General features: G+C 39.2%; 1 protein-coding gene across 11 annotated transcripts in view; it reads left to right on the plus strand.

Annotated features, from left to right (window-relative positions):
* The window catches only part of LOC111066771 (low-density lipoprotein receptor), a 35,805-nt gene that overhangs the window by 3,881 nt on the left and 13,543 nt on the right, over positions 1 to 18,381 (plus strand). For 5 of the 11 annotated variants that reach the window (XR_002607098.2, XM_022355633.2, XM_022355617.2 and 2 more), the window contains exons 3-4: positions 5,601 to 5,741; positions 15,419 to 15,538. Coding sequence is in view for 9 of the 11 variants with exons in the window: in XM_022355633.2 (XP_022211325.2) it covers positions 5,601 to 5,741; positions 15,419 to 15,538 (261 nt within the window). In the remaining 2 variants the exon portion in view is untranslated. Of the gene's footprint in view, positions 1 to 5,600; positions 5,742 to 8,508; positions 8,666 to 8,749; positions 8,837 to 10,101; positions 10,321 to 15,418; positions 15,539 to 15,634; positions 15,752 to 18,381 lie in introns of those variants that run through there. The other 6 variants (XM_022355626.2, XM_022355664.2, XM_022355693.2 and 3 more) reach the window with 5 other exon arrangements.

The following is an 18,381-nucleotide window of genomic DNA, read 5'->3' on the forward strand; positions in this document are numbered from 1 at the left end:
GAAAGAAAGAGTGTCAGCGGGAAGAGACATTTGACATGTTTTGGGCACATCCTTGACAGCTTAATGACTGTACCTGGCAGCATCGAAGCAGCATCCCCCTCCCCAGGGGCCAGAACCAGATCAGGGACTGACGCATTTTCAATGGAAACAAGTTTGTTCCTTCGGCAAGGGCTACTGTTTTTAAGTCCAGACTTTTATAATTAGCTCGGCTAATTATGCTTGGAATTTAAACGTGCTCTGGACTCAAAACTTCAGATACATCCATCCAACAGATACGTAGATGGTCATGGGCCTTAATTACAAAAGCATTTTCCATTATGTAAAATTATGAGGTAAAATCTTTCTCTAGTTTTTGTTGCTTTTTGTTACAAAACAAATAAACTGGTTCCCAGGCAAAAGCCACTTTCAGCAAATGATGGAAGCCAAATAAGTGTCACACCAACAACAATTCGCTGCAATTGTTCAGGCTCGTGTTCGGTCTTTGGTGTTTAGTGTTCAACGTTCATCGTTGTGTGCAAGTGACAAATTTCATAAGCGATACATGCAAAATACAGTCAAAGGGAAATGATTGTGTTTGTTAACTGTATTCCAATGCTAAAAGAAAGAGACTGATATGAGGCTGTGCGGCAGGTGTAATGGTCAATCTACGTTTTCCACTTTCTTCCACTCCCAATTTCTTTTTCTTTTTTTATTTTGGGTCACAATTAAAATATTACGCATACGCCGCGATGCGCTGCGCTGCGTTGTGCAAATTCTATGCACGAGCCAAAAAATAATTGCAAATACAAAATATTCATCGAAGGTGGCGTGATTTGTTGGCTAGCAAATTAGACTTGCTCACAGCCCCCCTTCCATTCCCCATGTCCCAGACACCCCATATACATTTCCCACAGACATTGTAGAATTTCATTAGAAATTCGTTTGAGGAAGCCTTATGCATAATACAAGCTAAACAAATGAATGACCGATGACGTTTTCCTATATAGATTTCCCAGTGAAATGACAAGCAAAAATATCGAGTAGTACGAGTAGGAACGCTATTCCCACGCTGGGATACCCGGCACTCGGATATATGTATATATGAGCAATTGAAATTCTGAATGTGTCTCCCACTTTTGGGTGACTACATCTAAATATAGTAAACAGTTGTTTATTTTTTGTAAACAACAATAAGTATTTTACTTCTTATACACTCAATTTAATTTCGCGGTTGATTTCAATCAATCTCTCGTGTTATTTGTAGCGAATGTGTTCGTTGGCTTATGGAATATTTTTATAGCGATGCCACAGCTGACGATAGATTCAACAAATGGAAAGCCAAGGCTTATAAAATGTTTTTCCACCCTTCTGTACACTTCAATCAACTGGATTTAATTGTAATACGTTCTAGAAGGCCTTGCTAGGGTACAATAATCATGCACTATTAGCAGAAAAAAAAATACTTGTAACTGAGTCATCTTTCGATTCGGCTGACGCCTACCAAGCAACATCAACAAACATGTGTGAATATTGTTGTTGTTTATTTCATTGTTAATGGTATGACGTTAGCGATCAGGCCACCTTTTTCCAAATAAGTGACGGCAAGCTATAACGTGTACAAAATGTATCCGATACTCTTTCGAAAACTTAAGAGTAATTTTGAAACTAGCTCTCTTAAGCAAATTTCCATGAAATTAACTACCAACGAGCCGCATCGAATTGGGTCTTGATAATAACCTGAGCGAACGAATGCGCGTTCTCCTTAAACGTGTCTCAACGAATTCTCGTATCCAAATACACGGTTCAAAGCGCAATGTTCACATGATTATACAATTATTATTTGTTGATTTTTTTTTCCTTATCGTAATTGCAAAAGTTATTTTATCTACTGAAATGCTCTTATCGCGCACAATGATAAAAAGGGGTAAAATCACACGAAATTATTCTAGTTTTAAGATAAAGCTGCGATAAAGCTAAGGGTATGAAAACATTGAACAACAATGTAAAGAGAAATAACTAGTTAAACTTGATTCAGCAACATTTTTTAAATTCCAAGGTCCTATTTTGATAAGCAAATCCATTCTTCCGCATAAAATGGCCAAATATTTATGACTAAGCCAAAATCTATTCTGAAATTATTAAAACTATAGCATTACGTAGCAGCCTTGATTAGGTCTGCCAAATCGTAGCACTCACATTACTGATAATGTTTATTGGCAGCCAACAACTATCTGTATTATCTAAAGTGGCCCACGAGGCGCTAACCAAAAAGAAAAACAAAATCGACTACTGTATACAAGATATATACATTGGCACATACATATACATTAGGTGAAGGATCAGATAAGCAGAAACTACGCAGATTGATATATAGATTACATAATGATTTGTGGTAAACTTTAGAGGTTGGATGAAAACCTTTTGAAGTTTTCCAAAGTACTAGTACTCGTATCTTTGAACCAGAACTTGAATCCATCGCAGAGCTCTGGAATACCGAGAGCCTCTTAAATGGAAACCATGAGTCTACAAATCTTTTTTAGTCATGGGCAATACCAGAATGATAAAGTCCCTTTTTAGCGAATGCATCATATTGTTATCAAAAGTCATCGGAACGCCTGATTGATAAGTGCAAAGTTCTCACAATACTGTTTGTTGTTTTCCTTTGCCATCTATCCATTATCTACATACACAAACTCTTGCAACATTTTTTAATAATTTGCGTAATTTTCCATAGCTATTTACCATAATCTTTAACCAGAAAAACAAATAATTGATTAATCATCAAATATGAAGGAGAATGTAATGGAATCAAAGGGAGAGAAATCAACTTGGGCAACCTTTCGTGCTATTAATAAAGCATTTATATTGATTTGAACTTTGATTGACTTTTGCACTGATTTCTGTTTATTATTTCGCCCTCTTGGCCAACCATCCCCCAGTAACCATCTCCATCCCCATTCTGTCATTGAATTAATGGTGCGAAATTTTCATGTGAAATACTCTTGACCAGCTCCATTTTCTTCTCATAGGCACATGGCCTCGCAGCCCTGTGATTGATTTCTGGACGATGGCGAAATAAAGTAAAATAAAACTGTTCAATGAACTTCGCATTAAGCATTTAATTGGCCCGCTGCCTCCGGTACTGCTCGAGCTCTGAACTGTTCTGGCCGGCATTTGTGATTCTGTCAATCAAATTGGCGGCTATTGCTGCTGTCGGAGGCCGTGGTGCCTGTGGTCTGTGTGAACAACACCACAAATTATTGCTCGACTGATTTAATTTGTATTAAATTGCTGGCAGAGGGAAAACGCTGCAGAAAATAAATAATACCTTGAAATGTAAATGATGATGCCAATAGGGAATTATAGGGAATTATTAATACTACAATCAAAGCGCAATGCAGTGTGTTTATACTCGTATGATGTGGAACATCAAATGAGAGTTATTTCTGTGGATGTGGTTTAAAATTATGGTAAATGTTTTTTGTAAAATAAATGTGCAGAAATGTAAAAAAGTGCACTAAGTAACATTGAAAAGTACTCAATCAATTTTAAATAGATTTTGTAAATACCCAGGATCCACAAATACTTTTAACACTTTCAAGAGCAGCTTTCCTTTATTTATTTTTCAAAATAAACATAACGAATGGTGCTTACGTATTGAATGTGATACAAATAAAATTCACTTTTTCATAAAAATATTTAAATGTTATAATAAATCAAGAAAAATAATTTGTATATTCCCATTAACCAATTTTCAGAGTCAGAAGTGATGTCTGCCAGAAAATGCAAATGGAAATGTATAATTTATGTGCCGGAATATATCTCAGATTTTAAATGGATTTTATGGGGAATTTGCTTTTAATATTTATTTCAATTAGGCAACTAAACGACTCACTTAAAATGCAAATTGCATTCGCATTCATGTACAGGGAGATTTGTCGAAGAATGAAAGTGCAATTTCTGATCTCTCTCAGTTAAACCTTCATTCTCATATGGGAATGAATCCGCCCTCTAAATGGCACAGGGAGCAAACAAAACTCTTTTTCATAAATGCAAAATGTTTGCGCACATTTTTAATAATTTACGGGGAAGACTAATAAAAAATCTGCAGCTCACAGAAGAGAATGAAATACAAAAGAGGAGGGGCAGGAGCGCGCACAGGAGGTGGAATATATCTAGGTAAATAAATATGCACATGCATGCATAAGGAGAATGCAAAGTGCAGAGAGGAGAAATAAGAACAGAGAGGAGAAATGAAAGATGCATATATGTTTATGTACATATGTATGTATGTTTCAATGAAAAATTTAAGCAAAAACGATGCGAAGCATGCACCAAATTTCCCATGATAATGAAGAGAACATCAAATGTGTGTTGTCTGCTGTCTGCAGAGGGCAATGCAATGCATGACATGTCTCTGAATTGTACCCAGTTGTATTATAGAATGCTATAGGTCTACCCTATAGGGGTAGACTAAAAGAGGCTGAGCACCCAGACTTGTTGCAAATCAAATGATATTTTACTTGAAAGTATTTCCTAGCCACTGATTTTCCCAACCCAAAGTAAACAAAATATGCCCAAGTATATAGAATATCTTCTAGTCGGAATACTCTACAGCTTATATCGTATAATTAAATGCGTGTGTGTCAATGCCTCTCGTATGCATGCGCAAGCCTTTGGGGGTGTGCCCCCGTGTTTATAGTGCTCTGACGCTGTTCCTGCTGCTGTTGCTGCTGCTGCTGTTGCTGCCTAAGCAATTGTCAATTTGAGTTAAATGTGCGCAATTAAACGGTAAGCGGTAAATGGCACATGGATAGACCTTATTCCCATACACCCAAACACTGCATAGCACTGCTCTCCGTTGTAGCTCAAACATGGAACACTTTTAGCATAATCGCAGCACATTAACCGAAAGTCAGTTTGCTTTAGCATATTGTATGCTAATTGAGATACAGACAGCGGGAAAGAGACATTGAAATAGACAAACAGAAAGAGAGGGACCGAGGAAGTGGGACAGTGGGTGAGTGAAATGTCAAGTGGCCCATAAAACGATTGATGAAGCAATCCAACACAATCCAACACTTCTGGAAACCCTTTGAATTCTATTTAAATGGAAATGGGCAGTGGGAAGTGGGAAACTATTTCGCACATCAAATTCTCGCTTATTAATTCTCCCAAAAACTTTCCGTCACTCGTTTACATATATCCCATTGCGGTCCACCACAAAACACACAGAAAGGCAACCCAGACGGCCCAGGAGGCCCAGACATACATATGTAATCCTCGCCCCTTCACTCGGTTTTCATTATTTACAAGTTTTTGTGTATTGTCAAGTTTTGGCTTTCATTAAAAAGGGTTTTAAGCCTTGTCAACAGTATAGGATGCCTTTGCCTACTCTCACGCTTTATGTGTGTCGTGTGTGTGTGTGTGTTTTGGTGTTTGTGCTTAACGATCCAAAGTTTTCAACTTAAATTTTAGTTATGAATTTTATTAGGCTCCCACCAATGGTCTCTTGGCCTCCTTGGACCCATCTTCCATCTCCTGTGGGTGTTTAATTATAGTCTTCAGCGGCTAGCCCAAAGATTTCAACTTAATTAATTAATATGCATTTGATTTTCCAGCTCAAAGCATACCCAACTATTGCGAGGAGAAGCAATTCCAATGCGCCAGTGGAGACTGTATACCCATCAGATTTGTATGCGATGGCAGCTCTGACTGTCCGGACCACAGCGATGAGCGACTTGAGCAGTGCAAGTTCATAGGTGAGTCAAAGCTAACTTTATGCATAGCTTCAACACCCGTTAAACTCTCTGAATCTCAGAGGTTATGTGACCTAGAGGAATCAAATTTGTCTTTATGGTTTCCCGCTTCATTTGAATCCTGGAAATTGCTAGCTAGAAATTGAGGAATTTACTGATTTTACTCGTAGTTTTTTGAATTGATGCATTTGTGCTGCTATTTCTCTGCAGAGTACTTGTTGTTTAGTAACTCGCTTGCGTATCAATAAATAAACCGAAATTCAAAAGAGCTTGGTCTTTGCTTTTACAGATTTCTCCATCCTTTCTTCCCACTCTCTCTCTCTCTCTCTCTGTACTTTTGATTAGGCTTTCACTTCAACTGTTGTCTTATTCAAATACTCTCTCGCCAAAGGTTGCACGGCAGACCACCGCCCACCTCAAAGAATTCAAAGGCCACCCCCGAAAATCAGAAGCACCTAAACCAAAAAAAAAAGATTGCATTTTCAAGAGTTATCTGGGGCTTTTGTACTATGTATTTGCTGATGCTTTTTGAAAGAAAGTTTTGCCAGCGCCAATTTTTTCTGTTGCTGTTTCTGTTTTATGTGTGTTGGGCGGCCATGGCCAAGGCGATCCCACTCTTAATCCCACTTGGTGGACCTTATAAAGTCAAGCATTGGATGGGGATTTGGATTTACGAGTAAGGATGCAGCTGTTGCCAACATCCTACGTGAGAGCCCTCTCACTCTAATCTGTTGTCAGTCATTTGTAGTTTTTCAATTTAGAAATGTCACAGAACTAACCATTTACTTCAGGTTTGTCCCCCCGTACCAACCTACCATCGCTCTTTTTATACGTAGTTTGGGCGTCAGTGCTATTTGCTTTTGTATTGGTTTTGGTGTTTCTGCCATGTGTTTGGCTTCGTTGTTGAGTAAGTAACAACTGGCTGTTTATTTAGTGTCATGTAGGCAGTGCCGCCTCAAAACCCCTGGACCCATGGACTCCTGGACTCCTGAACGCTGGATGTCTATGACCCCACTCTAGTGCTACTGTTGCCACTGTTAAATTTATTTTCATTTAATTTTTACGCTCATCTGTTGGTGTATGTGTGTGTGTGTGTTTGTTAGTAGCTGTTAAGTGTGAGCGTGTGCGCTTGTTTTTTTATTATCCCATTTAATTTTAGTTTGGTTTACAGACCAGTCACCGTGCGGCGCTCTCCACTCGCTCACAAATTGAACATTGCCTGCTTTTGGGCGTTTGCCTAAAAACCACTGCCAGTCACAAATATTGCCCCGTTTGGGGAGGCCGCCTGAAAAACACTGCCAGTCGCAAATATTGGGCCACGCTTTGGGTGAGCGTGTGTCTGTTGGGTTTAATCTTTAAACATTTCCCGCTGTTGAACCCATTTGACACCCAGCACTCAGCTGCACCACAATTACATACACATAAATGGCATGTGTCTGCAGGCGTAAGCGGACTTAAGCTTGCTAAATTACCAACAAACAACCGAAGCTGATGCTGAAGCTGGCGCCTGAGTCTTATTTAGGGGCCACTGCAAGCGCCAGTCAAAACACTCAAGGCATCTACTTAAATGCTCAACGAAACAAAAGTGCTCAGTGAAGTTGATTAATTGGACAATTGTCGAAAGCTCTGCAAACAAAATAATCTCGTTTTAGAAATCAAATAATGTCACAAAAGGAGACTTTAGGAGACAGAAATGGCTAGCAGCTCAACAAAAGGTGTCTGATTGGTGCATTCTTTAATTTGTTTACCCTTTTAATTGCTAATATCGCTTAAAATCGAATTCTCAAAAATAGTTTAAATACTTTCAAATATTTTTTACATTATCAAATAAATATATGTATAAGTGATAAATAGTACATATAAAATATTACACTATTTTCTGCGAATTAATAATTGAAATTATATTTTTCGGTGGAAAACTGGGAAACAACTTAAAACATAGTATACAAATATCATTAAATGCTATTCCCAAGAATTGTCTGTTATCATTTTCGAAAGTGGAAAAAGTCCCTATACTTCTGTGGAAGTACTAGTACTTAATCTTTAGCTTAGCTCTAACAGAAAGTGCATTGAAAATTGAGCTAAACAATTGCGACTTAGAAAGCGGGCAAAAATTAGGAATGGACTGTAGACTGTACGTAATTCTTAAGAATTGCGTCGCACACAAGACGCATGCGAGGGAGAATCGGCTTAAACTTGACCCACAATCGGCGGAGAGAAGGAGCTGACAAGATTCAGCCGGAACTGAGCAAGAGGCTAGAGACTAGGGCAAGCAAGCCTTATCAACCGATTTCTGTTGTTAGTCTGATTTACGACACAAAAAAAATCAAAAAAAAAAAAAACTGATGTACGTATGCGTCGTCGCCCCACATTAACGGGCCGCCACTTCTAGCACTTCAGATTAATTATTATTATAAAGAACAGCCTATTAATACTAGAGACTTTTTGCTTAGTTGGGGATTTTGATTTGTTTTGACAAATCGAAATCTAATTGCGCACAAATTGTACCCGGAGATAACATGGCACATGGGGGTTTCCTCCGAGCATAGTCTCTCCCTATCACTCACTCAGACTGGCTCAGACCAGTACTCACTCCGTTTTGAGTGTGAATAAGCTTTGAGTGTGGACCACCAATTTGAGTGCAACTCTTATCAAAATTCCGAGCGCAAGCTTCATGCTCGGGGGATGCTGCTCAGAGTTGTGGATGTGGATGCCACTACTTCTGTCGGTTCCATCTTGTCAGATTTTCCACCAAAGGCACGGGGCCAGAACTCAGTTAGTTTCGAACTCTGTGCAGAAGAGGACGTGTGTGTTTGGTTCTGTCAGGATAACTGCGAGAACAAAAGCGCGCAAGGCGCCAAAAATAAATTATTTTGAACCAAGCCAAATCGTATAAAAAACACAAATTTCGACAAAAAGTGACAAGTGTAAAGTTTTTAAAATATTCTAAAAATGCATTAGCAAATATTCTGATATATTTGCAAAATTATCCAACAAATAAATAAAATATATTTTAGGTGCACAGCTGTTATTGGCCAGCAAAAATCAATGGCAAGGCCAATTTTGGCAGTCAAACGTTAGAAGACAAACTGAAACCCGTTAGTTTTTGTTGGCGTCGCACAGGCGGCAGCATCCAAGCATCAAGCAGCAGCAGCAGCTTTTCCACCCCCTCCCAAGCGGAAGCTTTTCCTGTGTGTTTTGGCTTTTCCGTTTTTAAGTTTTTTTTTCACGCTTCTGCGCGTCGCTTTTGATTACAGTTTCCCAGTCCCACTCTCTGTCTGCACTCATCTGATCTTCTCTGTGTGTCTCTCTTAGCTGTGCTCTTTATGGCCTGCCTGGCATAATTTGGATTTGATTTTGCGGGGAAAAGTCCCCGCTTTTGTTTTGGATTGGATTACATGAACTTGACACCAAACACCAGTCACTAGCGGCAAGAGTTTCTGCCACTTGAGGAGCGTTTTGAATTACATTGCCACAGCAAAACCATGGCCACAGCAAATCCCAGTTAATGTTCACACCTGTCCTGTGATGTCCTGTAGTGTCCCTCGAGTGCATAAATCCGTTATAATTGTTAATTACATTTATGAATTTTCATTTAAAATTCCCATAAATCCTGTTGACATGTCAAAGTGCAAAAACTACAATTAAATGTAAATAGTCAAGGGGGTTTTTCTCTTGCCACTGTCTCTCACAGACTTAAAACACCATTTAACATTTTCCATATGAGGATTATGGAAACTTTCTGATAGAGAAAGCCCATTAATAATTATTCATATAAAAAAAAACACACAGGAAAAACCGTGGCTTAATTAAAGCATAAAACACGAGGAATGAAAATGTGCAAACAAAGAAATATCTCAATCACGCGCCGGAAACAAAGAGAGCATTTAATAAAAAATAATTAAGTATTCAAACAGAAAGAAAAGAAGGAAATGCGGACATTATTCGCAAAAATATTTCAAAAATTAAACCTATAAAAGAGATGAATACGAAAAATAAGAGCAAATTATAACAAAAACTGAAAACTGATAAAGTATAAGAAAGAAATATCCATAAAGAAATACAAAAAATTAATTATAATCATATATACTGCACATAAATTCAATGTAAATGTGGAAAATACATTAATATTACCGACATTAGTGCACTGTAAAATTAATATGAAATTTTCGCGCCCACACATTTTGACTTCATGGATGATCGAAAAAGCGTTGCCTACTTTTGAGCTTCTTCTGCTGCTGCTGCTGCTGCTGCTACAGAGGATTCTCTGATTATGATTTTGATGATGATGTTATATGTTTTTGCTGGCCAACCACTTGACTGCCATTTAAAATAATTACAATTACGATTACTCTCCGAACAGAGACAACAGTGATTTAATTTAATAATTCAGCCGTGCACTTAGGCTAGAACATTATCATATTACCATATAGCAGGGGATCCACAACAACAAAAAACAACGAAAGAACCAACATGGGACCAATACGCAGCAGCTTCCTGAGCTGCTCCCTCCTGCTGCTCATCACCGGATTATTACCGCGAGCACAGCTCCAACCGGCGACAATCACTGGCAGCGCAACGGGTATGACAATGGGGCGGGAGTGGAATATGAGAATGGCAATGGAGATGATAATTCCCTAGAAATCTAAGCATTCACAGTCTGATTAGTAAGATTATCAAGCTGAAAATCTGGAAAAGCTGCTTAGCCAAAGCTTTGCTCTAAATAAAAAATTTTAAGACTAAATCATTAAAACAGAGATATTTTAAATGCCTTGGCATGTTCTTTTGTTCGGAACAAAATACTTTGGGAAATGCAATAGTATTCAAATTTTCTTCTGCGAAATGCAAAGCAAATCCCGCAATACTTATTCTGCAGCTTCCCAATTTATTATGTGTCATAATAATTGAAATTTTCTTAATTGAATTATAAAATATTCATTCAAATAATCAACTCTATTTTAATGTATTTAATCTAAACATAAATATTCAATTATTCGCACTACTTTTTGACTTGATAAACTTGAAAATAGAAATTATCAAACAATTATTTCTATGATGAACATTCCACTGTTTTATTTCTTTGTTTACTCTGATGAAATTTGTTTTGGATATCCAAATACTAAAAATTATTCTGCCTTCTGTATAAAACGAGCACGAGTTCGAGTAGATGGAAACACACAGAGACGAAACTGATTTCCTGAGGAATTTTGTAGATAAGACGTACAATCCGAGCACATTAACCGCTTCAAGTGTATTTCAATTTACTGTTATTGTCTGTGCTGTATATGTATAGGCGTGGTCGCAGGGGAGGGTATATACGTATAACGATATGGATATGGGCGGAAAGTCAATTCAAGTCTTTGACAAAAGCAAAATAATTTCCTATTGATAGCCAAGAGAGCGAAAAAGTCAGTAAATAAATAAATAACTTATAGGCAACTAAACGAAGCATGGCCATTAACAACAGAGCAAAGCTAAGAGCAGCACAGAGAGATACAGGCAATGGAAAGGCAGAGGCAGCTCAGCCATAGAGCTACGTTAGTGCCCTCCATCCAGGCCGCGCGTTGCGCATTCGCCGCGTAAACAACCAAGAGACAAAAGGCAGCGGCGACAGGAACAGGGACAGAGACAGTAACAGGGACAGCGCCAGAGACGCTGTCAGACTTTTAAGCAGCTTTTACCCCATGTGCGGCATACTCATTTCTATATATAAATCGTACTTATACATACGATATATATATGGGCTTTATGGTGTATGCTAGTGTTCGATATCGAGCGCATAAATATTCATGCAGCACATTCGTGGGGAGTGAGCAGCAGACAGCTGATAAGCCTGCCGCACAGAAAGTGTGCAAAAAGTCTAAAAAAAGAAACGAAAGAAGAGCTCACAATTCTATATACTTACAGCTGCACATATATTTTTTTTTGGGGGTTGTGTAAGCATCGTCGACTGGCAGACCTTAGATAACTTCAGTCACACATCCATGCCACTGCCACTGGCACCGGCACCGGCCATGTCCTTGTCCTTGTCCCTCTCTCTGTACGCCATAGATTATGTATCTCTCACAGTTTTAAGCGAGGCAATCCATCGAAGTGGCTTCTACTTTTAAAATATTTCATGGCTCCACTTCGCCCCCAAAATAAGTTTGCCAAACATATAAATTGGCAAACATTTGAAATGCAATTCCAATGGTAGACTTTCGCGGCCATTTGTTGCACTCTACAGCAGACGACAGCAACAATTGTTGTTGTATCCAAAAACAAAACAAAAAAAGGGAACATAAAAGTTCGTCCCTCATTAGAGGGACCCTCAATTGCTGCTCCATTTCAGTCGCCGTTGGCCTGCTCTTTAAATGATTTATGATGCAGAGCCCCCCCAGACCCACAGACCCTCAGGAAACACAAACCCTCATCTCATTCTATATTGAAATACTCCCCCCCCCCCAAGGAGGCACTGGGACATAACAGCAATTCGGTGGAGACGGTACGGCTTCAATAAAGTGGAAAAAGGTGCCATAAACAACAAGCGGCGAGCCTTTTTTTATGATACTCGTGCAACCCGCTGTGTGCGGAAGAGATACTTCTCTAAACAAGAACGCATACAAAACAACAACAAAAAAAGTACAGAATAAATAAAAGAGGGAAAACAATTGTAAACAATGAAAAAAGGAAAATCCCCCTCAACTGTGGCACAAATTTTTCATTTATTTATTGAGACGAGACACACACAAAAAAAAAGGAGGAAAAGCTGTGAGATGAGGGTCCGAATGAAGAGGAAGAAGAATGTAGTGTCTTGTCCGCCACCAAAAGTGAAATTCGCTTCCCTCGCCGCTCGTTTCCTTCCGCCTGTTTAAGTGAATCGGACAATTCAATTTATGCTCAAAATGACAGACAAACTTCATTAGGAGAGGTGGTGGCCCTCTCGAACAACCCACGCAAACAAGAGTCAAAAATCAATAAAATCCGATATATTTTATTTCATTTCTTTTTATTTTTATTTTCGTTTTGGCTTTGCCTTCTTTTAGCTGGAGGCTTTTTGAAATATTTCATTTAGAAATTATTAAAAAATTCATTACGAAAAGTTAGGCTAGGAATGTACTTTTACTGCGAACTCGCCACAAACCATGAGAGACATACAAATGTTAACCCTAATTGAACAGAATGTGTATATCAGACCAACGGAAAGCCTAGAAGGGACCGAAGCAAAAGAAGATTGTAAAATGGCAAATATCACAAAAGTTTTAATGCGCCAAATCGATGAATGACCGCAGAAAACTTTCCCGTACACATTCTTACCTTTGGACACTTCTGGTAGGAAGACAAGACAACTTTTTCTAGCACTAAGCTTTTAGCCTGTAAATGAGCTCGGGGACGAGCTGCCGACCTACCCAGGGGGAGCGGGGGTTGGGTTCGATAGTACAGCGGGGAATTGCATTGTTCCCCGAAAACTTTGTTGAGGCTCTGGCGAAAAGTTTACCCTGTATTTGCTCAAGAGGTGGAGGGAGGGAGGGAGGGAGGATGACTTTGTCACTTTTGCTGTCGGCAGCCTTGGGGCGGGTGTCGAATCATTTAGTGATAACCCCTCAAATCAAGGCAATGCACTGCGCACACATCCGATCCACCTTTTGCCATCTGCTGTGTGGAGCGGGGGGTGGTACACATTCATTATCGCCAGCAAAAGGTGTCCGGGGACTACTGTGTAGATCCCCCTGGCGACAAAGCACTTTAAATGAATTGCATAATCGCAAGCGTCTGCCTGTTCCCAGTCCGTGCCACTCCATTCTCTAGAGCTAGAGCTCTTCCGCCTCCTGCTGCTGCTGCTGCTTCTGCTGCTGCTTCCATTTTCCACCTCGAATGTTGTCGCGACGCGGCAGACTGTAAATAATGAAGTTTGCATCTCTGCCTCTGGGTGGCAAGTGCCAAAGCAGCTGCAAAAAGAGCTTTTAGGCACAAAAAATATATATTATATACGTATATATATATATATATACGGGTATATAAATTCGGGTATGTAGAAATTGTTGCACAAATACTCGTCTCATGAGCGAAATTTATGAGCTACATAAAGAAAAGTAATAGAAACGCAGAGCAGATTGCCACTGAAGTCTGTTTGTTTATGCATTATGTAAGCTGAGGGAAAAATGTCCTCGCTCTTTTGGTTTCTTTCCAGCTGTCAGACCATTAAGTCATAAATAAATAATTCGCTGTATATGAAACGAAAGCTGACATTGAACTTCTGTTGATATGAGCTGGAATTTCAGAGAACTATATATATACCAGTACGGTGTCAAACAGCGACATCTCTTGGATGTAATCAAAGTTAGCCACAGCAGAAATGTGATTATAAAAATTATATTGCATTCGACTTGCTGCTGGTGAAGGCTAGTGATTAACACCAGCGAATAGCAGAACAAGGCAGTATCAGCCGCTTGGTTACCCAGCCATGGTAGAGAGCAGGAGTGTATTATATTTCTGAAGATATTTGATAGTTGACGGACATTTGATTTCTATCGACATTTTTTTATTTATAATATAAAATATGGATCTACCCATTCAATGACAGTCTCCGATATCAGATAATAATTAAAGTCAGAATAAAGAAACACCACGATATAAACCATCATTCCAAAGGGCACATTTTTCATTTCATTTACTTATTTTAATAATAATTTAAAATGAGTTGTCGGTATCCCATAGTCGAAATATAAACTATAGTTTTGTTTCGCGTTTTATTTCTTTTTCTTGTGCTAAATGCTGGCTGTCTAGGTAAATAGTACGCTGTGGAACGTTTTCCCCCATTTCGGTATTTCCCAAGTCCCCGAACGCAGAACGTGATGCGCATTTTTCGCACTGCGGCGGCGGCTCCGTCTGCCTCCCTCGGGTTTGGTTTTGGCTTTGGCTTTGGTTGGGGCTCTTTGGCTTTGGCTTTCGGGTTACAGTTTGTGTTTTGTGAGAATGGTGGAGGTTGGAGGAACGAACTGCCACAAAAGTTGCGCTGAAGTTTATGGGGAAGTCTGGAGTCTGGAGAAAACTTTGAACCGTGTGGAGATGTCGGGAGGGACTGTGACTTCGTTTCTTAAAGCGTCGACAAATGAAATGCAAATGTCTTTCAGAGGAATTCGTTTGAATTAAGCGCTAAATTGTCTGCACTTGAGCGTGGCTCACAAAAGGTGCAGCGTTGCACGAAGCAGAGGAAATTCGCAAGGAAAATTTAGGTTAAAGAATTCACAAATTTAAAATGAATTTTTGTTGCAATTCAATGAATATTTTTGAACAATTATCTTGATGTATCCTGACACCTTGAATGGCTTTTGCAACACCTTCATTGCATGTCCAACTTGATCAGAAAATTCTCATTTATCTTCTAATTGCATTTCAATCACTCAGGCCTGCAACAAATTGTTTTCCTTTCCGGAAAGAAAAAGAATGGAATAGTTTGTGAGGCCTTTTAAATACATTTTCTGGTCTTGCAAAGACGTAAAATAAAATAACCATAAAATAGGGGAAACCATAAAACAAAGAGAAAGGCAAAAGGAAACTGAAATCACATTTATTTTTGGCACAGTTACCTATTCAAGCATAACAAGTGCGACATATACACCATTACCATTATCTGTCGCAGTTATTGAAAATTGATTTTTAATATATATGTATGTATGTATGTATTTTTGTTGTTGCAGAATCGACTTGCAGCGCAGACCAATTCCGCTGTGGCAATGGCAATTGCATTCCACAGAAATGGGTCTGCGATAATGAGGCTGACTGTACCGATGGTTCCGACGAGGTCACCACACTTTGCAGTAAGTATTATCCCTAGTCGTAGACTTAGATAACTTTTCCCAAAGTGATTCCTGAGTTAATCCAATGATTTCCCCTGAATTTTGATGTGAGAGCAGTGAATATGTGCCAGCCCAATGAGGTGAGGTGCAAGAATATGGAGCAGTGTGTACCACGCGGTTGGCTGTGCGATGGTGACTTCGATTGTCGGGACAGGTCCGACGAGCTGGATTGTCGTAAGCTTCCCGCCACTCCACACACATTTGCATACTAACAGGAGGATTTGCCTTTGCCCCATCACTAAACCAAGCGCAAAAAAACTCGCGGCATTTCATCGAAATTTAAATGCATGAATTCCCCTCGAACCATGAACCATCCTCCGTTTCACTTTATGACCCTGGACCCTAAGGCTCAGGCTGAGCCTGTGCCATAAATTAACATCATTCCTGACGGACAATATCGCGACGTGACCATCAGCGGAACTAATTTGTATTTATGCATTAGGCAGACACCCAACCATTGTCCTTTTGCCTTTCCTTATGTAGTTTTCCTTCAATTCATACTCCGACTTTCCCTTCCCGCCCCATAAAATTACCCTCCACAGTGACTTGTTTAGCGGTTTATTGTCTGTGACACATTCGCCTAACTATGTGAAAGGAAATCCAGAACTCCAGAACTGCAGAGTGCCACAACGCCAGAATGTCAGCGCGGGGGAGCACACAAAAATGTTTTTATGTTTGAAGAAGCATTTCAGCATTGTAATTGAAAAAAATGATGCGATTTTTATGATGTTATCCTTGATGGAAATAAAAACTGGTAATCAAAAGTGCGAGGGCAGCGCCAAATTGAGCCTGTGGTTTATATGGATCTGAGCTGCTCAGCATATACATAACAATATATATATATGTATGTATATATGTACGTGTACGTGTACAAGCATTCGTGCATTCCGTGTATGTTTGGTGGTGTGTGTGTGTGTTTTTTTACGACCTTTATGCGCTTTAAAATTGTCATCAAACCTTGTTGACATTCCAGCTTTTATCCCTACACCCTGCGTCCTACCCGCCTTCGCGCTTGTGGATCTTAATTGAAGTTGCTTTTGGTCAGGGACAAAACTTCAGCGCAAAAAGCAAAGGCAAAGGCAAATACAGACATATGAAAATCAGTGGGTAAGACACCTCTTGGTTTGGATGCCCTTGGAGACCTTTGACAAGCAAATGTGATATGGTCAATCATCTCGCTTGCAAAAATAAATGAAGAGTGCAAAGTGCAAATTTTAATCCACATTTAGCAATTAGTTTTTCCTTTGATCCATTGCAAATGTCTGATTGAAATAAAAGTACCCTCTGAAAGTGTATACTCCATTTAAAGGTGGTGTATATTCACGTTCAGCCATGTCCCTGGTCTCCCATTTAATTCCATTTAACACTCAACTTTGACTCTTCATAACTTTGTTTGCCATTATGGGCAGAAACTTGGCTTTCAAGTCGAACAATGACGCGAGGCGCTGCCAGTGGAAAACTACACAATAAACAAAACGCAAACTGCCCCACAAAAGCATTAAGCTTCATTGGCTTTGGAGTGGCTGGGTGGTCGGGTGGGGGATTGAGGAGTGGCCCTACCACATGTCTAAAAAGCATTTTAAATAAAATTAAAATCAAATTGCAAGTACTATATACGCTCCGGCGTCAGATAACAAGAAAATGCTATTGAATACAATACGGAAATTGTGGGTCAATGCGTGTGGGTGTTTGTGTATGTGTGTATGTGTGTCTGTTTGGTTCTGTGGAAAGTAGAACGAAGGTTCGGACCAGGTCCATTCATAGTGACCCTCCCACAACAGCAAATTGATTTTGCCATGGCTTACAAAAGCTGAAGCTGAAGCAGTGTGCCCCTCCATGGCCACACAAGGGGACACCATTTCATACAGCCAAGCAACGAGTACTGGCCTCAAGAAGGATAAAAATGAAGTCCCTGGCGAATTTTCTCTCTCACCAGCAATGTGAAATTTAATGAAGCCATAAATTGTGACTGCAAAATGATAGTGGTAGTAATTGAAAATTTCTGCCATATAAAAAACGAAGCCAATGAGAAAAGGAATAAAAAAAGTTAAATTAAATACGGAATATAATTTTTTTCATCTAAAAAATAAAGGCAGACTATTCTATTTTTTTTAAGAAAAGAAAAGTCAGACGCAAATGTTTGATTCATGGCATATTAGATTATTAATAATAAAAAAAGTATGCACCAAAACATTTCTTTTATATTTTGTGTACATTTTTAGTAAACAAAATTGACATACATATATTCAGCATACCAGCATTAAATAATTCTACGAATATTTTCGACACAGGGTGCCATTCCAGGAAGTTTCCAGCTGGCGTACTGTGTGTACAATACAGCAAATAAATACGAAAAGCTGGTCACAGTAAATTCCAATTAAAGGCATATCACGCATACGACGCGTTGTACATGCTAAGCAACCAAAAAATGAAAGTCTAGGATTGTATCTGTAAATAGGAATACCAAGAAGGAAATAATAATGAATTAATTTATTTGCAACGATGTCAGAAATTTCCGCTTAGATGTGCACGTGTAAACAGTAAACAAATAGACAGGAAGACAGGATCTGAGGAGAACATAAGCAGAAAGAGAGAGAGAGAAAGAGGACGTGTAAATGGTAGACAAAAAACACCAAAAAGCATATTCAAATATGTGCGGCCAGGTCGTAAGATTTTATTGCTTCAACGAGTACACAGTGGCACAAAGGAGCACAGAAAGCGGGAAGTACATAATCATATCAGGGAAAATCATACATGGCCACAAGAGCTACTTTCACTGCCATACGCAGACACACAGAGTCAGA

The sequence above is a fragment of the Drosophila obscura genome, unplaced genomic scaffold (genome assembly GCF_018151105.1).
Source record: "Drosophila obscura isolate BZ-5 IFL unplaced genomic scaffold, ASM1815110v1 contig_4, whole genome shotgun sequence".
Classification (NCBI taxonomy): domain Eukaryota; kingdom Metazoa; phylum Arthropoda; class Insecta; order Diptera; family Drosophilidae; genus Drosophila; species Drosophila obscura.